The sequence below is a fragment of the Vipera ursinii genome, assembly GCF_947247035.1.
Source record: "Vipera ursinii genome assembly, chromosome: 3".
Classification (NCBI taxonomy): Eukaryota; Metazoa; Chordata; class Lepidosauria; order Squamata; family Viperidae; genus Vipera; species Vipera ursinii.
The window spans coordinates 140,647,253-140,667,594 of NC_139516.1; the positions used below are offsets into that span (position 1 = coordinate 140,647,253).

General features: G+C 40.0%; 1 protein-coding gene across 4 annotated transcripts in view; it reads right to left on the reverse strand.

Moving 5' to 3' along the window:
* BCL2 (BCL2 apoptosis regulator) overlaps window positions 1-16,845 on the reverse strand; it is a 144,182-nt gene extending 127,337 nt beyond the window's left edge. For 2 of the 4 annotated variants that reach the window (XR_014491957.1, XM_083358094.1), the window contains exons 1-2: window positions 16,040-16,665; window positions 14,935-15,788 (exon numbers count right to left, since the gene is read on the reverse strand). Coding sequence is in view for 3 of the 4 variants with exons in the window: in XM_083358094.1 (XP_083214220.1) it covers window positions 14,935-15,468 (534 nt within the window). In the remaining variant the exon portion in view is untranslated. Of the gene's footprint in view, window positions 1-14,934; window positions 15,789-16,039; window positions 16,666-16,750 lie in introns of those variants that run through there. The other 2 variants (XM_083358095.1, XM_083358096.1) reach the window with 2 other exon arrangements.
* Between the last annotated feature and the right edge of the window lie 3,497 nt (window positions 16,846-20,342).

The window sequence follows — 20,342 nt, forward strand, 5'->3', positions numbered from 1 at the left end:
AATCTACTTTTTTATTTTAATCCCATTTATATCCCGCCCTTCTCCAAAGACTCAGGGCGGCTTACAATCTAAGCACAAATTAATGTGCTTAGCAATAGCCTTCATTCTATGTATATGCCTGCTTATTAGGGCTTTCGCCCCCCCCAAGTGGCATTATTACAAAGTCAGCTTATTGCCCCCAACAATCTGGGTCCTCATTTTACCTACCTCGGAAGGATGGAAAGCTGAGTCAACCTTGAGCCTGGTGGGACTCGAACCTGCACTAATTGCAGGCAGCTGGTGTTACTTAAGGAGGCTTTAGCCCACTGCTCCACCAAGGCTCTTATTGGTTAAACTCCACAGCTCCTGTAACCAGTGGACGATAGACCTCATCTTTGCCCCAAAGAATCAAGAGATAATAACTAAACTCGAAGCGCCTATAGCCTTCATGAGCCTATTGAGTCTAGTATTCTCTGACTTGGGGGGAAGATAATTCTGTCTGGAATATATCATACCTACCTACCTATAGTATGTGTTTCTCAGGAGAACACGTTGTAGTGAATACGTGTTTTACTGGACTAACTAGGAGAGAGAAGTATCTTTTATTCATGAAGTTCTGTTTATGATGCCATTAGGCAAATGATGCAAATAACATCATTTGCTTAGTTTGCATCTTTTGCATCTATTGCCTTATGATATGTGTAGAACACCGGCTCATTCAATGAGAAGTTCATTGTACTGAGGTCTGGTAGATCAAGATTTTATTTTGCTTGGTTTAATAATTTTGTTTCACTTGCCTATTACTGTTCTTTGTATCGCAATAAAAAAAGGATGCCGAGGAACTAGAAACAGGGCAGAGAAGAGCAACAAAGATGGCAAGGAGCTTGGAGGCTAAATCCTACAAACAGCAGTTAAAGGAACTTGGTATGTTTAACTTAAAGAAGAGAAGGCTAAGGGGAGATATGTTAGCAGTCTTCTTATACTGTATATCAAGGGATTCATAGGGAAGAGGGAATAGATTTATTCTCTCCAGCATCTGAAGGTAAGACTAGAATCAATAGGTAGATGTCTCAAAGGTGCTTTTTCAAAAGGCAACTTGACTGTTGTTTCCCTTGAGAAAGATGATGTTTCGCTTCTTATTCAAGAAGCTTCTTCAATTCTGGGAGGATGGTGGGGGCAATAGAAGGATTAGTTCTGACAGGATGGTGGTGGTGGTGTTGGGAGGATACTTCTTGGCAGTCATCTGGTCGTTAGCACTCTCCCAGAGAGATCTTGAGGCAACTTGTGGGTTTACCTGTGCTCTCAGGGTCACCTGTATCAGAGTACAAATGGGAGTGGAATCTTCTTGGAACTGCTGAAAGGACTGCATTGTAGACAGGAGATAGGTGGTGTATTATCCCACCCACCCCCACCCCCGCATTGAGAGAGGGCTGCTCAGTTTTAACATAAATGGCCTCTTTTACCCTCTTTCAAACCAATGGTCATCTCTATCCAGAATGTGGACTTTCAAAGACTTTGCTGTCTTTGAAAGAGTGGCCTTTGTCTTTCAAACGCAGATGGACTCCTGAATCTTCTCCTGACAGATTTGATCTCCTATTCACCCATCTTCTGTCAACAACGCAATCCTTTCAACACTTCCAAGAAGATTCCACACCCATTTGGACTCTGATACAGGTGATCCTGAGGGCATAGATTAAACCCCCCCAAGGGTTGTCAAGAGTTCTCAAGGACAGTGCTAAGAACCAGATGACTGCAAAGAAATATGATCCTTCCAACATCCCTCCCCATCTTGTCAAAACTAATCCTTCCAACACTGCCCTGCCATCCTCCCAGAACCAATGAAGTTTCTTGGGTGAGAAGTGAAACATCGTCTTCTTCTTCCTCAAGGGAAAAAACAGTTCAGTTGCCTTTTGAAAAAGCACTTTTAGGACAACTAGGTCCTGGATGACTGGGAACCTCCATAGGCAATAGGTAGACGCTTTACATCAGGGGTGTCAAACTCAATTTCATTGAGGGCCACTTGTTTTTCATCTAATTTATGATTTTGCTTCTTTGGGAGTTAAAATAGTGAAATTGGTTTTAATTCTTTTTAGTGTAACATTTATATTCCCACAGTCTTTTAAATGTAAGCTGATTTAATTGAATTGGATTGAATTGAAACCAGTGCCATTTGTATCCCTGAACTCAGTAATATATGGTAGGGAGTTTCAATATTTAACTAATATAGTAGCAGCCCCAAATGAATAATAACACATAATAGTCAAAACAGATATTGATATATCTTGCATTGATAGAGATTGACTCAGAAACAGAGCTTGTTAAGGATTGTATGATAAAATGGGCCCAAAACACCCAGGAAGTTATCACAATGGACACGTGGGAAAAGATTTGGGTGAGGAACGTAAAATTTACACAAGCTCAAAATTTAAGAGAGAATTTTTACAAAATGTTTTACAGATGGCATTTAGATCCTAAAAAGCTTGCAAGTATGTATCCGAATTATCAGCCTAAATGTTGGAGGTGCGGTGATGAAGATGCAACATATTTTCACATATGGTGGACATGTAAAAAGGTTAAGGCTTTTTGGATAAAAGTCTGGTGGAACATGCAGAAGATTTTTAAACAGAGGATAAAGTTTTGTCCGCAACTTTTCTTGTTGGGAATAATTACAGATGCTACAGTTGTGGACACCAAGCTGATGTTGCATTTAATTACGGCAGCAAGACTTTTGATAGGTCAGTATTGGAAGAAAGAGGAACTGCCGACCATAGAAGAGTGGACTTTAAAGGTTTCCGACCTGGCAGAGATGGCGAAGATTTCGGCCTATTTGAAAGATCACTCGCAAGAACGCTATATTATGGAATGGAGAAAATGGATTGAGTTTATCCAGAATAAGTATAGGGTTAAGAAGTTTCATGTAGCATTTGAATAAGTCTTCTTTCTTTTTTTCTTTTCTTATTTTAGTTTTTCTATATATATTTAATATTATTAAGGTTTGTTCTATCCTATATAAGCTAGAGAGAGATGGATTTTAAAGTTTATAGTTGTTAGTATATGATTGTTTATGATTGCTTTTTATATATATACCTTGTATTTAGCTCTGGGAAGTCGGGGGGGGAGGGGGGAGGGGGGAGAGGGAGGGGGGGTGAAGGGAGGGGGAGGGGGGAGGGGGGAGAGGTAGGGGGGGTGAAGGGAGGGGGAGGGGTTTTTTAAAGGAAAATTGTATGTTAAAACTTTTCAATAAAAAAAAACAAAAAAAAAACAGATATTTACAAAATAACAAATCACCTGGCAGTGCTCCACATATGAATCTACTGGCTATATACGATACACATACATAAATTACCTATCCTCAAAACTTTCCAATAATGTTGGAAGGGGGGGGTGGATAATAAATTTGTTTAAGAAAATTAAGTTGGCTGAATTATTTAACTTGTCCCATCAGCTTTAATGGATGAATTACGGTACCTAACTAGTTTAAACGGGAAATATAACCACTACACATAGATTGTCTCTCATAATATGTTAAATTCAGCTTGTTACTTGTTGTGGAAGTATTATACAAATCAAGAAAATTAAGAAATCCTTTAGTACAGTGTTTAGCGTACATGGCTTGTATTTATAAGGTCCCTAATTCAATATCTTGGGCCTGGAAAAATGAAATCTTGAGGAGCTATTGATAGTCAAGTAATGAGTTTGAATGAGGCTAGAAACTAAGAGGGCATGTGTTCTAGTTCCACATTAGGCACAAAACCAGCTGGGATATCTTGAGCTGCTAGTCACTTTCTGTCAGCCCTAGTAAGGAGGCAATGGCAAACCTCTTTGGAAAAACCTTGCCAAGAAAACTGCAGAAACGTTTCCAAGAGGTCTTCAAGAATCAGATATGATTAAAAATATATATATGAAGTAATAGTTTTGACACAGTCTAAGAAGCACTTTTATACTCCTAGAAAAAAAGGATTTATCTAACATACCTCCAAATGAGTAGGATTAAACTAAGAATAGAGTGGGTCTATAATGCTAATAGCAGTATTATTTCAACGCTGCTGCTAAATCAGTGTTCATTTAGAAGAAAGAATGAATTTGCAGGGCATTTTAAAAAATTGTCAAGCAATGCCATTTTCAAAAACCATTTTTAGATTATTAATGAAGTAAAAAAAAAACCAGAGCACAGGAAAAGTCCTACAACTCATCATCAACATTTGCATATGCCAAATAATCATAGATGATATTCAGCTTCCGAAGAAAAGACTTATAATGCTGCATACCTCGGTCTATCATTCTGTTAGACACAGAATGAAAAATACTATGCCAAAACGGCTCTGAAAAACAGTATCTGTGTTGCCAAAAACTCCCTTCTCATAGCTGAGGTATTTATTACTGTTTGGTCACAGTCCCGCAGAACCAGCATTTGCTGCATGAAGATTATAAATGATGCATAAACCCTATTTTCCAGTTTGTGTGAGAAAGGAAAGAGATGTATTAATAGACCACAAACATCAAAAGGAGTTTATCACTCAAGTTGAATAACTGATTGGTCATTTAGGAATTAAATTCTTGGCCAGGATATGAAATCTTATGGCTGCTCAAGGCTCCATACGTAATAACCAAGCCCCTTTGCCATTTGGTATGATTGAATTATTTATCTGAATACAACTGTTTCTTAAATAATAGCTTACAACAAGCTGAGAGTGAGTTGCCCTATCTCTTTCTCTAATAAGAAATAGTGTGTTGTCAAATAAGGCAATTGAATCTCACTATTAATAATGTTCTTTCTAACCATTTGCAGCACTCCCATTCGTATCTTTCTTTATTCATCCCAAAGTATTTTCCCCCCAAATTTGATTCTCTTTTTCTATGAGCTAGTTGGTATTATATACCATCCCTGTATCTGCAAACACTTGCGAATTATCTTTTTTATTTACTCCATTCTTATGTGGGCTGAAATGATGACTTACAAGTCTAACATTTAAATTCTACAGATGTCATCCAAAGCCCATTAAAACGTTCCCATCGTATTTAATAAACCGAGAATCACCAGCTGAACGAGAAAGGTGCAATTACAGAATCTCAGTAAGACTTTAAACTCCACATACTTCATCTCCGAAACAACAAAGACACCTCTATTTTCTGTCATGATTAAAAATGCATTCAACTGAATCGCAGGATGGCTGAACCTCAGGTCCGCAGAGAGACTAAGATAAAAATGCTGAAACACTGGGGGCCCGATGCACGATGTCTCTGTATATGTGTGTGATTATCAACCTAAAACAGAACATGGGGGGGGGAAGAGAGGGGGGAGGGAAATGGAAGGTGCAAGCAGCTGCAATTTCTTATGGTACTCTCTGACCATTGACATTTAGGAGACTGGAACTGCGTCATGACTAGAAAGCACAACGGAGTTGGAAAGCACATTAGGCAGGCAGTCAACTGGAACAAAAGAGAGCTGCAATTTAGCAATAGCAGAATAAAAGCATGTAAAAACAAACCAAACACAAAGTCAGCAGGGTAAGCATATGACTCTAAAAGCACTTTTTCCAGAGTTTTGCCCTCCCACTCTTTTTTTACAAACACATACAAATCACAGTGCCTTGCGATTATAAAACTGCAGCATTGTTAAAGCAGAATTCTCTCTTGATGACAAAAAATATCCTAAGTTTAGTCTCTGGTATTCTCAGGTAGGACTGCTAAAATACCCCCTTCTTAAGCACTGCCAGTCAGAGTTGACAGGGCTAGGCTAGATAAGCAGCCAGAATTTATTCATCTAGGACACAACTGGATAAATGACAGAGAATCTTGTGTGATATTAAAATACAATGTTTTAAAATTGGAATACAAAGAACAAAACATTTGTATTCTTCATGGGCAGTACCCTTCATGAGCAGTTTTTATTGTTATTTTTAATATATGTATTTACTGTTTTTAGTTGGGCATATGTTTAATTTTCTTTTAACTTTTGTATTTTTGTATTTTTTATATATCTGCCCTGTTCACCGCCCTGAGTCCTTCGGGAGAAGGGCGGTATATAAATAAAATTATTATTATTATTATTATTACCCTGAAGTTCTTCTCACAGAGATTAAAAATTTTCATAAATTTCCCACAAGAGTCCTAGGGCAGATAAGGGAATTAGCCTGTTGCATCCTTCGCTCTGTGTAGATTTCTAGAATCTGTTGTCTTCACCAAAACATCCATACCACCAACATTTTACATGCTATGGACACAGAATGCCCATGGAAAGGAGGTTGCCAAACATTTGCAATTTCGTGTTAAGTGGAATTTTCATAGAAGTTTGGTATTGGGCAGAAACCAAACGAAACCAAAACCTTGGTTCTTTAAAGCAGGGGCCCCCAACCCCTGGTCCGTGGACCGGTACTGGGCCGCAGCATGCCAGCAACCAGTCTGCGCAAACAAGCCAAGTCCCATCCATGGGATGCAAGCAGCACACAAAACCACACACTCTCCGGTCTGTGGAAAAACCTTTCTCTACAGAACCGGTCCCTGGTGCCCAAAAGGTTTGGGACTGTTGCTTTAAAGGACGTCAGCTAAGAATAAAGAACAGCAGATTGGGAGAGACACCTACACAGGAAACCAAAAACCCAAAGATCCAGGGTGATACAAGATCCTTCAATAAATACTTCTCCCACTTGCACGCATCCACTAGTATTAGTCACTAGAGCTGAATTATTAGAAGATAGAGGACATTTGGTCTCTCTGCCCTTATACATTTTTTAAAAGTTGTGAATAGCTTTTTATCTTAAAAAGTTCACAGAGCACTACAGCCAACTGTTTTATAACTTAATTACAAGTATACAAGTGTTAATTGTAATAGAAAAGCAGACAGAAGTTTATTCACATACCATGTCCACTGTTTATGGGCTAAAGAAGGGGTCCCCAACCTGTGGGCCATGGCCTAGGACACAGGTCTGCAACCCGCGGCTCCGGAGCCACATGCGGCTCTTTCAGCCGTCTCCTGCGGCTCCCAGTCCTCTGCTATGTGTAGTCCCCCCAAAAAAAAGTGGGACTAAAAAAGTTCAACCAATCAATTCAAATATGCAGGGTAGGTGCATATCTCACCTTGGCTCCACTCTTCAAACCCTGTTCTGCACATGTGCGCATCTACGCGCATGCGCACACATTTTTTTGCTGCTCCCAGTTTTTCCTTTTGTGAGGGAAACGGTTCCAAGTGGCTCTTTCACTTTTTCAGGTTGCTGACCCCTGGCCTAGGACCAACTGACACCAAAGACATGACATGATTTCTACCCTATTGAGTATACGGTCCTCGAAGTTTCACTGCTGGAAAACATTATCATTTCAGCCTATAATTTTGCAAATCAGTTCACGGGTTCTTATTTGTAGTATTATATGACATACTGGGAAAATGTTTTGATGTCTACTGAATTCAAATTCACTATGAAAAACCACTTTCTTCACATAACGAGTATGTATATTTATGGTAAGATCATAAACAAATGGCTGATGTGTGGCAATAATGAGAGAATTGGGACAGAATGGTGAAGTAAAGGATGGAATGTGGAGAAAAAAGGACATGGATGGAAAGAAGCTAGATGAACTACAGGAAGAGGAAGCTTAAGTCTTTTATTAAAAGTATTAGAAGGGATCTTAATCTTCCAGCAAAATGAATATAAATTAGACATAAGGAAAAATGATGCAGAAGCTCTCTGCAAGAAACTGAGAAGTATTATATTACCAAAATACCAAATAGGTATGTGGAATTATAGTGACAAACTATGAAAAAGATGCTTGGAATACCATCATAATAAAAATCATATGATAAAATGCATGATTTCTGCAATAAATGAATATTTCAATAAATGAAATATGAAAAATGAAGAAATATATATTTTCACCGAAAAAAGGAGAGTTGCAAACTATCCAAAAAGAAAGCAAGAAAACTTAAAATAAAGAGAGGCTGGAAAATATAGAACAATTTTGATGTAAATAAAATTGTTGTTGAAGTCGGTGGACAGAGGTAGACATAACACAAGCAGACTATACAAGAGTGAAAGATTTAAAAATAAACGTGGCAGAAGTATTGGGGAAGAAAATAAAATGAAATAAATAAATATTTTATAGGTTTGAATGGACATAAAAGACCTAATCCAATAAAAAGAGTAATGAAAAGGAAGGCATAAATGTAGTGAAACTGTTGAAGAATGATAATAATGAAGAATAGATAGTGAAGAAAATAAAGACGATGTAATTATCAAAGTGTTAAAATGTGAATGTGGATTGCTTATGGAGTAGTTATGCAACTTCTGTTCCTCATGTTTCAAAGAATATTATTAGTCCCTAATACCAAGGGAAAAGAAATTTATGTGAACGCAAAAATAATAGGATTAATTTATTAAGTGTGCCTGGGAAGATTTTTAATAGAAATCTGAACCAAAAGATACAACAGTGACTATATCAAAATGTGAGCTTTAAATTGTTTAGGATATGTGTACTGTAGACCAAATGTTTGTTCTTCAGCAGATCATTAAAAAAGTATGAATGTGATAAAGAAAACAGGTGATAGTAGAAAAAGGGTATGAGAAACATTGTTGAATTATGGAACATGGTTGTGCTATTATTGAGCTGAAGGCTGTTTGGTTAATGGGGTACGATCAGTATGCTAGGGAATAAATTGTATGCATACCGAACTGTGCAAAAACGAGCCAGGAGTAAAACAATTTAAACAATTAAATGAGGTCATATTCTGCTTTTATAACTCTTCATTGTATATTGAATATCAAACTAAGTAAAGTTTTTTTAAAAAAGTTATTAGAAGTGTATTGATTGGGGATATTTAAAAATAGAAGACTACATATGAATTAGTCACTGGAGATGATAGAAGCAAGAATGGATTGCAAAGATAGAAAAGTATAGACACCTGTAGTGAATAATGTTGGAGTAAACTAGGTTTAGATTTCCTTTCCTTGTACTTTCTGCCTTTAATTTGTTTTGCCCTACTACAACATACCCTTTTTCTGCACTTTGCATAATGTTGCCTACTTTGAAAGGGAATAGCGTTTTGGTATGTATGTGTGTCCATATGCATAAACATTACTTTTTCAATAGAGTCAAAATACTACACTGTGAACTATCAAATCTGAAGTTTAAAGTTCTAAATATAGAAACGAGTAAATAATTCAAATTCTTTACTTGTTTTAAAGGTACTTCCCATCCTCTGTTAAACCACAATAGGACCCAGCACGTTACATAATGGATTCAGAAGGATCTAGGGAAGGAGGTAAAAGATACAATCTATTTCCAATTTGAGGATACAATCCCAAATTAGCCAATTCGCTTCTGGCATCTGGGCACCCCCAGACATACGTGGAGAGCGCAATAGGTAAAGATATAAAACGTATGTATTTGGCCAACCTGATTATCAGTGAGGAATCACTAATGCTGAATAACTTTCACAGCTCAAAAACAGTTTTTTATTTGTTGAGACTATACATAAGTTCATCTGCAGAAGGAAACCAGGAGAAAAACGTGCTAGTTTAAATACTGCCTTGATAAGCCTGAATTCATCAAACATAGCTGTCCTCCTCTTCAACTGTCTTCCAAAACAGAAAAAAAACCAAATAAAAAACAGTATTTCCAATGAAATTCACAGCCAGTTGAACACATACAAGGTAACAAATGCCACTTACCAAGGGCCCGAGGAGACAAAAGGATGTTACTTAAAACACTTCTCAACTGTGAGCACAAAGTGTAGGACAGTCCCGAAACAATGTGAAAAAGCACGTCTACATCAAATAATTTTAAAGATGATCGTTACTCAGTCTCTTTTTAGGATTTCAGCAGCTATTGGAAGACCTAGGGATCTTACAACCCTTGCTTCACTATCCCAGAATGCTTTTAATAAAGCTTTCACTAAAATGTCCTAAGCATACTGGACCTACAGCAAAAAGTGTGGTGGAATGCAATGCTTCCATTCTTTCTATTTTCTATTTATTTCTATTTCTCTTCCCCCCCACACACACACACACAAAATAATTAATGACCATGTTGTGGAAACTAAGTTATTTTTTTTCTACCTGAAGTTACTTGGACATACATTCCTTTTGAAATTTTTGTCTTCTTTCTACATTTTACACTTCAGCAAGATTCCGGATTCCTCAAACTTCCCTCTCTTGGGCAATGTTTCTCAACCCTGGGACCTTTAAATGTATGGATTTCAACTCCCATGCTGGCTGGAGAATTCTCGGAGTTTTAAAGTCCCAGGGTTGAGAAACACTTGCTCTGGGGCATAGATTGTATGATTCTGGTTACATAAGAAACTGTTGGAAGTGTGAAGTGCTTCTTTGTTGAGATTCTGGCATCTCCCCTTCTGATTTTGCCTTGTTTTCTTTCAACAAACCATCAGAATTCTATGGTGAACAAGAACTTTTTTTTAGTTTTCTTTCCCTCCTAATAATGATAATAATTACTGCAGAAGAGAATTTTTTTCCTAATGACTTCTTTTAATTCTACAAGCCTTCAAATTCCTTGAACTCTGCCAATACCTCCCTCTTGTGTATAAGTGATGCATTTTGACTCCATACATAACGTGTGGACATTGAAAATAGCAGATATGGTAAACTCATAAGAAGAACCAATTAATACTGTTATTCAATAAATGTTTAATGAGCAATTAAGTCCCCTGTACTCAGCACAGCCAGGAAGAGCACTCTAGGACTTTCCAAAATAAAGCTCTAGTGTGTATTATTAGATGAACATCCTCCAGTTAGGAAACATTTCAAAGGCTATGTAATGGAAGCAAAAACAAGATTTCTCTGATGGGCTGCTAATGCAGAATCTAAAGTTTAATCTTTTTGGCACATCTGAACACTACAAAAAAAGAGCCATATGCTAGGCTATAACCAAGCATTCTTAATATGCAATCTATCTAGTATCTCCACACTTGACTTGTCAAACGATGATTCTTTCAAGAAAAATATAAACTCGAATGTTAATCACACTCTGTATCTACCAAAGTCAAATTTCTAATGTATAAATGGCTGATCAGCTTTCATCATTTCTAGAAAAAGTAATTCTCTAGAAGAGGGAGTGGGCAAAAGGGGGAAATCACAGATGCTACAAACTAACATCAATTGATACAATTGGAAAACATTTATTTTACCCAATGCACAAAAACCTACTTATTAGCAGCTTTGAAGCAAGGTAGTAAATACTCAGCAGTAGACTGCTATTAATGGCTTTTTGCAAAATTAATACTGTGATATTTTGAATTGGCATGCAAATCATTTGTGCTCCCTTGTGCCACCCAGAAAGCAAGTCATGTGTTTTTGTTTCATCTGGTGATAACAGCTAGTTCTGAGGTAGGAAAAAAAAAGTTGTTCTCTAGGAGAAACGTATTTCCAAAATTAAAGTTAAGACATGCCAGGTAGAGAAATTTTGTTAATTTAATTTAAAGGAAGCCAATTCTGAAACATAACACATGTGTTAATTCAAAATTAACCTGGCCTGATGGGACGGGGTTGGATTTTATAAATGGATTTTAACTGTTAATCTGTATTAATTTATGGGCACTGTTTAATTACTTTTTAATAATTTTTAATTTTTGTATCTTGTTTTTATGTATTGCCCTGTTCACCGCCCTGAGTCCTTTGGGAGAAGGGCGGTATACAAATTAAATTAATAAAATAAATAAATAAATAATAATAATAAAATATTCCCATATCTTTCATGATATGGCCATCAGATGAAGTGCAATGCATTTGAGGACTAAGAGATAAATGTGTCAACCTGAAAATGGTATTTTAGTATAGGATCTGTAACAATGCTGTCAAAATGATGACATGTGCAACATGGCATCATTGCACAATTATTAGGTAGAGTGTATAAGTAGTCAACACAGTCCCTTCAAACGATTATTTCTTTCTGACAGATGGTGAAGAAATGAAAGAGTTGGGGAAACAATTAGAAGTAGACTGGTAAAGATTAAGGACAAATTTGACACACATGAATAAGCTCTTGTTGAAGCTTATGCCACAGCAGTAGAAGCAGCAGAAGATTTATTTTTCTCTCAACCTATTGCTTCAGCACAATGTCATCCAGCCAAGGGAACTATTTCTTGCATTCTAAACCCTGCATATACTACAGGTGAATCTTCAGCAGTTCAATGTCAAATGTTTGTGCTATACTTTGAAAGTTCAATTGCTCATGCTTTCTCAAATTTAAGTTTCCAAGCAAAGAATAGATTTTGAGATGGTACTTGGTTGTGCAATTTCTATAACTGATACAGAATTTTGCTGCTTTAGAATGTGGTTAAATTTGTTAGAGTGGCTGATTTCTTGCTTGGATCTTCCCTACCTGGCCTGCTAATGTATGGCATAGTGTAATGGATATAGTGCTGGATTAGAACCAGGAAAACCCAAGTTCAAAACTACTATCAGACATGAATATTCATTGGATGACGTTGGGCCAGCCTTGGTCTAATCTGGTCACAGACTGATGTAAGGAAAAAACTGGAGATGAGAGCACCACATACTCAATCTTGAACTTCAAGAGGAAAGGTGAAAAAAAAATCTAACATACAAGCAAATAAATGAAGTTGCCAATAATTACTTGACTAACTGTGTTAATGGACATTGTGGGTGATTCTTGAAAGATGGCCATTCTCACTTTAATAAAAGAGTGCTGCTAAAGCCTATGTTAAATTTTTTTTGGAGAATAATTAGTCACATTTTGCACTTTTAGAAAGATCTAAAGGAAATGGTAACTGTACAATTGTGTACTTCTTTCTAATTTAGAGGGGAAAAAAGTTTAGGATAATGATCGAGTCGTGGTGGCGGACTGGTTAGAAGGCAGTACTGCAGGCTAATTCTGCTGACTGCCAGGGGTTCAGTCCTCACCGGCTCAAGATTGTATGCGTGCAAGTTCTCGAAATTCAAATAATATATCTAATATTTGCACTAGAGTTTTCCAACTAAAAGTACATGACATGCATCTGCTTATGGGTAGCAAAGCTGCATGAAGGGATGTGTCTATTTATTCTCTCCTAAACAATGCAGGCAACATTAGGTATAGGATTAGGCTGCTAGTCCTGTCATGTTATATTCCTTGTATAAACAAAGATAATGCATACATTATTAACTGTAGTATAAAAAAGATGCTATGTTGACTAAAAATGAAAATCCAGGAAATTTCAAAATGGAGAGTTATTTGATGTATATAGCATGTGATGAGCATATGATTGATTTGAGTAATATAAAGGCTTCACTTTCTAGACCCAACTGACTCAATAAATATGTCTTGGGTATGTTTGTTCTCTATTGGTTTATAACTTGTCTTCTAATTTCTTCAAACATCCCAATTTCTTCCATAACAACAGAAGCATGGCATATACGGTTAACTCAGAATTGCTTTTTTGGGGAGGGGGATTCCCTACATTTTTGGGAGGAGGAAATGGGTGTTATAAACCAGGGGTCCCCAACCTCCGGTCCATGGACCAGTACCATGCTGTGGCATGCCAGCAACCAGTCCACACAAACAAGCAAAACCCCATCTGCAAGATGCAGGCAGCACACAAAACCACACAGTCTCTGGTCTGCGGACAAACCTCTCTCCACGGAACCGGTCCCTGGTGCCCAAAAGGTTGGGGACCTCTATTATAAACAGTTGATTATAAAATCCAAGTAAAATCACTCTTGTACCCCTTTTCTTCCTATGTTTTTAATTCTACTTTGATTCTACTATAATTCATTTTATCATGCAGACTTTCTACTTGCGCACTCAACCTAGCTAAAATTTATCAGTTTAATATGTTAATCCAAGATGATAACATGTTATAGTTAATAAGACAATATTTATCTGTACAAAGATATTTAGTTTATATTGTAACAGGTGGGAAAAGGTACCATTATTTTCGACAAAATTGTTCCTTCCTGAATCCACATACTTCTAAACTACATGCACAATTCAGTGAGGTAGCACCTTATCTGACTTTAAAAAAATTACTGTTCAGAAAAAGTATTATTAGACTCATGAAGTTTAGACACTATAGCCAAGCACAGCTCTCTTCCTACAATGTAGAATTCTAATTTTCTTTAAATTATCACAATTAACAATCAAAGAATTAAAGGAAATGCACCTGAATGTTAGTCAAATAATAACATACTAAAATATATTAAAATGTTATTGCATCTTTGCCATCCCAGACATATTACCAAATTTCTTTACTTGTATAAGCTGTTTTATATAAGCTTAACTGCTTAAGGTGGCCCTTATAAAGAACATTTATCCACACACTTAATAAGGACTCCAAACTTAGAATAAGTCATAAATAATTGAAGTAGGACAGTTATTGGGGGGGGGGCTTGCTTTTTTTTCAGTCTAAGTTTTTTTTAAAAAAAAATACACTGCACATGCCATGATTAGCGACTTCATTGCTAACTTCTCTCTCCTCTGATTCACTTGTGACCTCATTTACCAGCAACTTTCACGACACCCAGTGAATGACATCAGTGACTAAGTATTGATTAAAACAAGATAGGGAGTATTCCCTCTGACTAGAAAGAGCACAGCTCAACACAGCCATCAGGAAACCAAAAGGAATTGCATGCCAATATTGTCGGAACACCTTACTTTCTACATTGACCTTGGTAGGACAACTGATGTTCATTCAAAGTAAAGCAAGATGGTGAAAAGATGTGTATTTCGTATCCTGAAATGATCTTGCTGGTAACAGAAGATCAATATTATGGTACATGTCAATAACTAATCAATGGTAACAGGCTGTTGCATTTGGTCTGCAAGAACTGGATTGATTGAAACCATTGTTCACAGATTAATACCAATGACGTTCCCAAATAGAAAATACTAGTCATGGCAAGCCGCACTCGATTCTACTGCAAATATGTCAGTGAAGTGAACCTGAACTAGTGAGATTACTATAGCCTGAAAAGGAAACACAGTCAAAGAACACAACCAGCCACGTACCCAGCCTCCATTGTCCTGGATCCAATTGTGCAGGTGCCTGTTCATGTACTCAGTCATCCATTCAGCAATACTGTCCACCAGAGGCGACATCTCCCGACTGACACTTTCCACACACAGCATACCACCAAATTCAAAGAATGCCACAATCCTTCCCCAATTTACTCCATCTCGGAACAGCTCTTCCACAACAGCCATGAAATGACTTCTGGCCGTGACTGGAGTCAAGTGCAGTTGACCAGACATCTGGGTAAAGTCCCGCTGATACCTCCGTGAAAATTCATCACCAGCTTGGCATAGTGTGGAATAAACAACGTGGGGTACAGGATGTACTTCAGTGGCAGCCAAGTTACTAACAGCAGCAGAAGGCAGAGACACCAGCCCTCCAAGAGCAGGAAAGGTCCCAACAGCAGAAGAAACATTTTCTCTGTCTCCACTGGCAACCCAGTCATATCCTTTCTGTGACAGCTTGTAATGGATGTACCTCAGCACTATCTCCCGGTTACTGTAATCTCTTATCCCAGGATGAGCCATCATTTACAACAGAGTGCTGGGAGGGGAATAAAAAGAAAGATAAAATGTCCCCCTCCCCACCCAAAAATTAAAGCAGCCAGTAATAACAAGTGCCAGTGTTATATAGCATCCAGTTCCTTTATTGTGTGTCGTTGTTCCATTTGTGGAGGTGGAGGTGAAGTCCTTAGATCTTAAATGTATTTCTGTCTTCCCAGCGTCTCTTCTTTCGTATATGATAGGGGATGGAGACCAGAGTCAAAATGAAGCCAATATTGTATTCCACATGTAATATTTATTGTAAAATTAATGTTCAGAATCCTTCCTTCCTTTGGGTTGAAATACATCTAAAAAGAAAAAGAAAATCAAATATCCTTTTCAAAATCGGGTGCTTATTTTTCTCCATTCTAGATGCTGATCTAGTATATGGAAGAAGATGCTGTGCATACATTTCAATTCTCCTCCCTCCCCCTTCAAAGTGATTTACAGATTAAAGCAGCTTCCAATGCAAATTCATGTAAAGCACGTTTAACAAAACTCTTTATTTTTTCATAAAGAAAAGTTAACATGAAGTAAATTCCCTGTAGAAAATACTTACTGGAATTAGAAATGTTCTTCCCTCTCAACTGTCCTTACAGGCTAAAAAGCAAACAAAAAAACTTCACAGGTCTCTTAAAATATTACATATAAGGATTTTTTTGGATGATTTCCCCCCCCCCCAAAAGGGGAAAAAAAATAAAGAAGCAAAAGAGGCCTTCAGCTCCTGTTGAATTAGTTTGATTTCCCAAAATATTCCTTGGATTTCTGTTTGGATGACATTTCCAAAGATAATGTCAGAGAGCTCACAAATCCTGGTTCTGAACTTCCAGACCAAGCCAAAACAAGAGGCAGAAGCGGGGTAAAAATAAATTCTGAAAAGCATCAGAGAAATGCATTTTTCAGTTGTGGCTTCTGGAATTTAGTAGGGTGCCCCAGTGCCACAGACCGTAGTTTCATTCAGACAGGGATCCTGAACTCAATACACCTAAAAACCATCATCACCAACCACCATCCTTCTCTGAAATTATAACAACACCCCCCCCAACACACACACACACACACACACACCACACACACTACTCTTCTTCGCTGCTTTAACTCCAGGAGACAGACAGACAGACCCACATCCCTAATTGGGAAGAAGCCAATTAAGGAGGAGGCAACAAGCCAAAGAGAAGAATTTGTCTGAAGTATTAATTGATCCTAATTATCCCCCCCTCTCTCTCTCCCCCCTCCCCAACCCTCCCTCCCTCCCCGGTGCCCTTGGTACCCCGGGCAGCCTCGTTAAAGCTTCCTAGTCACGAGGCGCCTCCTCCTTCTCCAGCGTCGGCTCCAGATTGGATGTGCTGCGTTCGGCGCGGAGGCTCCAGCTGCCGACGGGGAGGTCTCGGCGGCGAGGGAAGGCATATAGTCAATGCAGCCGCACACGGGGAGGAGACAGAGGAGAGGGGAGCTCCTAACGCTTCAGGCTCGGCAAATGGGGCGGCCTTTCTTCTAGCTAGCCCCACCTCGCTCTTCATTCAAGAAAAAAAAAAAAAAAGGCGGGGTGGAGGGGTGGGGAGAAGAGAAAGACGCAGAGGGAGGGCGCAAACTCTCGCCTTTTTCGCCGCCGCTGCCGCCCCGGACCAGGCTCGCACGGCTTTGCGGCTGAGCTGCCTTTAACACCCCCCCACACACACACACTCCCCACACACACACTCCCCCGAGCTTGGAATTAGTGTGCTTCTTCGCCGGGGCTTCAGGCTCCGGGGCTGAGGGGTGGGTGGTCCACGATGGGGAAGGGTGGACTAGGGCAGCGTTTTCCAACCTTAGGAACTTGAAGATGCGTGGACTTCAACTCCCAGAATTCCCCAGCCAGCTATGCTGGCTGGGGAATTCTGGGAGTTGAAGTCCACGCATCTTCAAGTTCCTAAGGTTGGAAAACGCTGGACTAGGGTGTGTGTGTGCGGGGGGGTGGTGGTGGTGGAGTCAGGACGTTCCCCTTGGCTGCTTTTCCTTCGTTTTTATTGTTTCGATGGGGGTCGGTTTTTGAAGAGGTGCTGGGCGAGGCAGAAGAAATTGTATTCCAAAGCGCCTCTCCAGAGTTTTGTTTTTTTTATTATTATTATTATTCCATTTTATATCCCGCCCGCCCTTCTCCGAAGACTCAGGGCGGCTTTACAAACTTAGCAGTAGCCTTCATTCTATGTAGATATGCCTGCTTATTAGGGCTTTCACACACACACACACACACACACACACACACACTCCCCCGAGCTTGGAATTGGTGTGCTTCGCCGGGGCTTCAGGCTCCGGGGCTGAGGGGTGGGTGGTCCACGATGGGGAAGGGTGGACTAGGGCAGCGTTTTCCAACCTTAGGAACTTGAAGATGCGTGGACTTCAACTCCCAGAATTCCCCAGCCAGCTATGCTGGCTGGGGAATTCTGGGAGTTGAAGTCCACGCATCTTCAAGTTCCTAAGGTTGGAAAACGCTGGACTAGGGTGTGTGTGCGCGGGGGGGTGGGGTGGAGTCAGGACGTTCCCCTTGGCTGCTTTTCCTTCGTTTTTATTGTTTCGATGGGGGTCGGTTTTTGAAGAGGTGCTGGGCGAGGCAGAAGAAATTGTATTCCAAAGCGCCTCTCCAGAGTTTTTTTTTAATTATTATTATTATTCCATTTTATATCCCGCCCGCCCTTCTCCGAAGACTCAGGGCGGCTTTACAAACTTAGCAGTAGCCTTCATTCTATGTAGATATGCCTGCTTATTAGGGCTTTCACACACACACACACACACCCCCCAAGCGGCATTATTACAAAGTCAGCTTCATTGCCCCCCAACAATCTGGGTCCTCAAGTTGTTGTACTGGCCGGGCAATCGCTGCGGCAAGTCAAAAGGCAGCTTTAGCTCCGAAGATGATGAAGAAGAAGAAACTTCGAGGCCGAGAAAGAAGAGGAGGCAGACTTGTCCGAGACCACCCCGTGTAGCCCCCCCCCCTTGGGAGTTACAACCGCAACCCATCTCCAGCTTTGGAAAAATAAAAAAATAAAAATGTTGGACTCTAAAGCGGGGGGGGGGGGGGGGAAGGAGAGTAATAATGGTTGAGGGAGTGTGCTATGTAACATCCCGGCTGCCAAGAATATGCGCGTCCAGTTTTGTTTTTAGCCAAGTTTAGAAAGCGTGTCCCCCCCCCCTCTTTATCAAACAGCGAGGCAAATGTAGCTGCGTCTACAAAGCGCGCGCGGGGGGGGGTGGGTGTGTCTCTGCCCTTCATAGTTCCTAATCAGTTTGATGAGATTAAATGGACTCCAGAAGATGGTAGAGGACAGGAAGGCCTGGAGGAACATTGTCCATAGGGTCGCGATGGGTCGGACACGACTTCGCAACTAACAACAACAAAATCAGTTTGAGGCAGGCATCTCTCCGCAGTAACACCGATCCCCGCTCCGCCCCCACCCCTTTTGGGGGTCTCCCAGCAAAAGTTGCCCCAAGAAAATCAGCGGGGGTGCGGAGGGGTCGCCATTCGTCCGGGCGCGTATTCGAAAATTGTGTGTGTGTGTGTGTGTGTGTGTGTGTGTGTGAGAGAGAGAGAGAGAGAGAGAGAATATTATTTGTATCCATAGGGTGCCCCCTACCGTCCAGACCGAATGCCTTCCGCAGGCTGGAATCTGTCCTTGAATCTCCTTGCTCAGTTTAATTCCCGCCTTTTCTTGAAGGGACTATGGAAAGATTTGTTGTGTATGCTGTCAGCAGTGCTTTTTTTTGTAAAAGAAAAAGGTGCCGGAACTCACACGTGTCATACAACCCGCCTTGCCTACCCTACAAGGTTCCATCCAAAAAAGGTGCCAGAACTCCGTTCTGAGCGTTCTATGAGGAAAAAAAGCCCTGGCTGTCAGCCTGTGGGTGAGAAGAGCTGTGCAGTTTTCAGCTGGTGGAAGGCCCCCAACCAAGCACTTATGTTCTGGGTCTTGTCATAAAACATTTCGGTTTAGGGTAGTTTATGCACTTTACATTCCAACTCTTAACCAAGCGTTCTCCAGTATTAAAATAGCAGGTAAAGGTTCCCCCGCACATGCGTGCTAGTTGTTTCCGACTCTAGGGGCCGGTGCTCATCTCCGTTTCAAAGCCGAAGAGCCAGCGCTTGTCTGAGGACGTCTCCGTGGTCATGTGGTCGGTATGACTAGACGCCAAAGGCGCACGGAACGCTGTTACCTTCCCACCGTAGTGGTCCCTATTTTTCTACTTGCATTTTTACGTGCTTTTGAACTGCTAGGTTGGCAGAAGCTGGGACAAGTAACAGGCGCTCACACTCTGTTACACGGCACTCGGGATTTGACCCGCCAAACTGCTGACCTTCTGATCGACAGGCTCAGCGTCCTAACCCACTGAGCCACTGCGTCCCTTAAAATAGCAGAGGTTGTTGTCAAATCCCAGTTCTTATTGCTGTTCAGTTCTTCTGTGTCCCCTTCCTCCTGCCCTTCACATCGTTGAAAATAAGTTGATAAACATTATCAGATAATTATCTGGAAATAACACTGTAAAATCTCTTATAATTTAGGCCAGCAATAGCAACCTTATGACATGGATGTTAAGGGGATAACACACCATGGCATTTTGGGTGATATGCCAGTGCTCATCAACAGCTGACTATTCTTGAAAGTTTGCCCCGTTTTTGCACACTTCGGAAGCTGCGCAAGAATGAGATGTTCTGCATTATCTCTAGACATTGTGCAAGAGGGTCATGCTTTTTCGCACATACTCCAAAAATGCATGAGAACGGAATGAGTTTTTGATTGATTTTGGAGGTTGCAGAAGAGCAGCATGGCTGGCTCAGGAATTCTAGGAATTGAAGTCCACGAGTCATAAAAAAGCCAGGCATTTTCCAA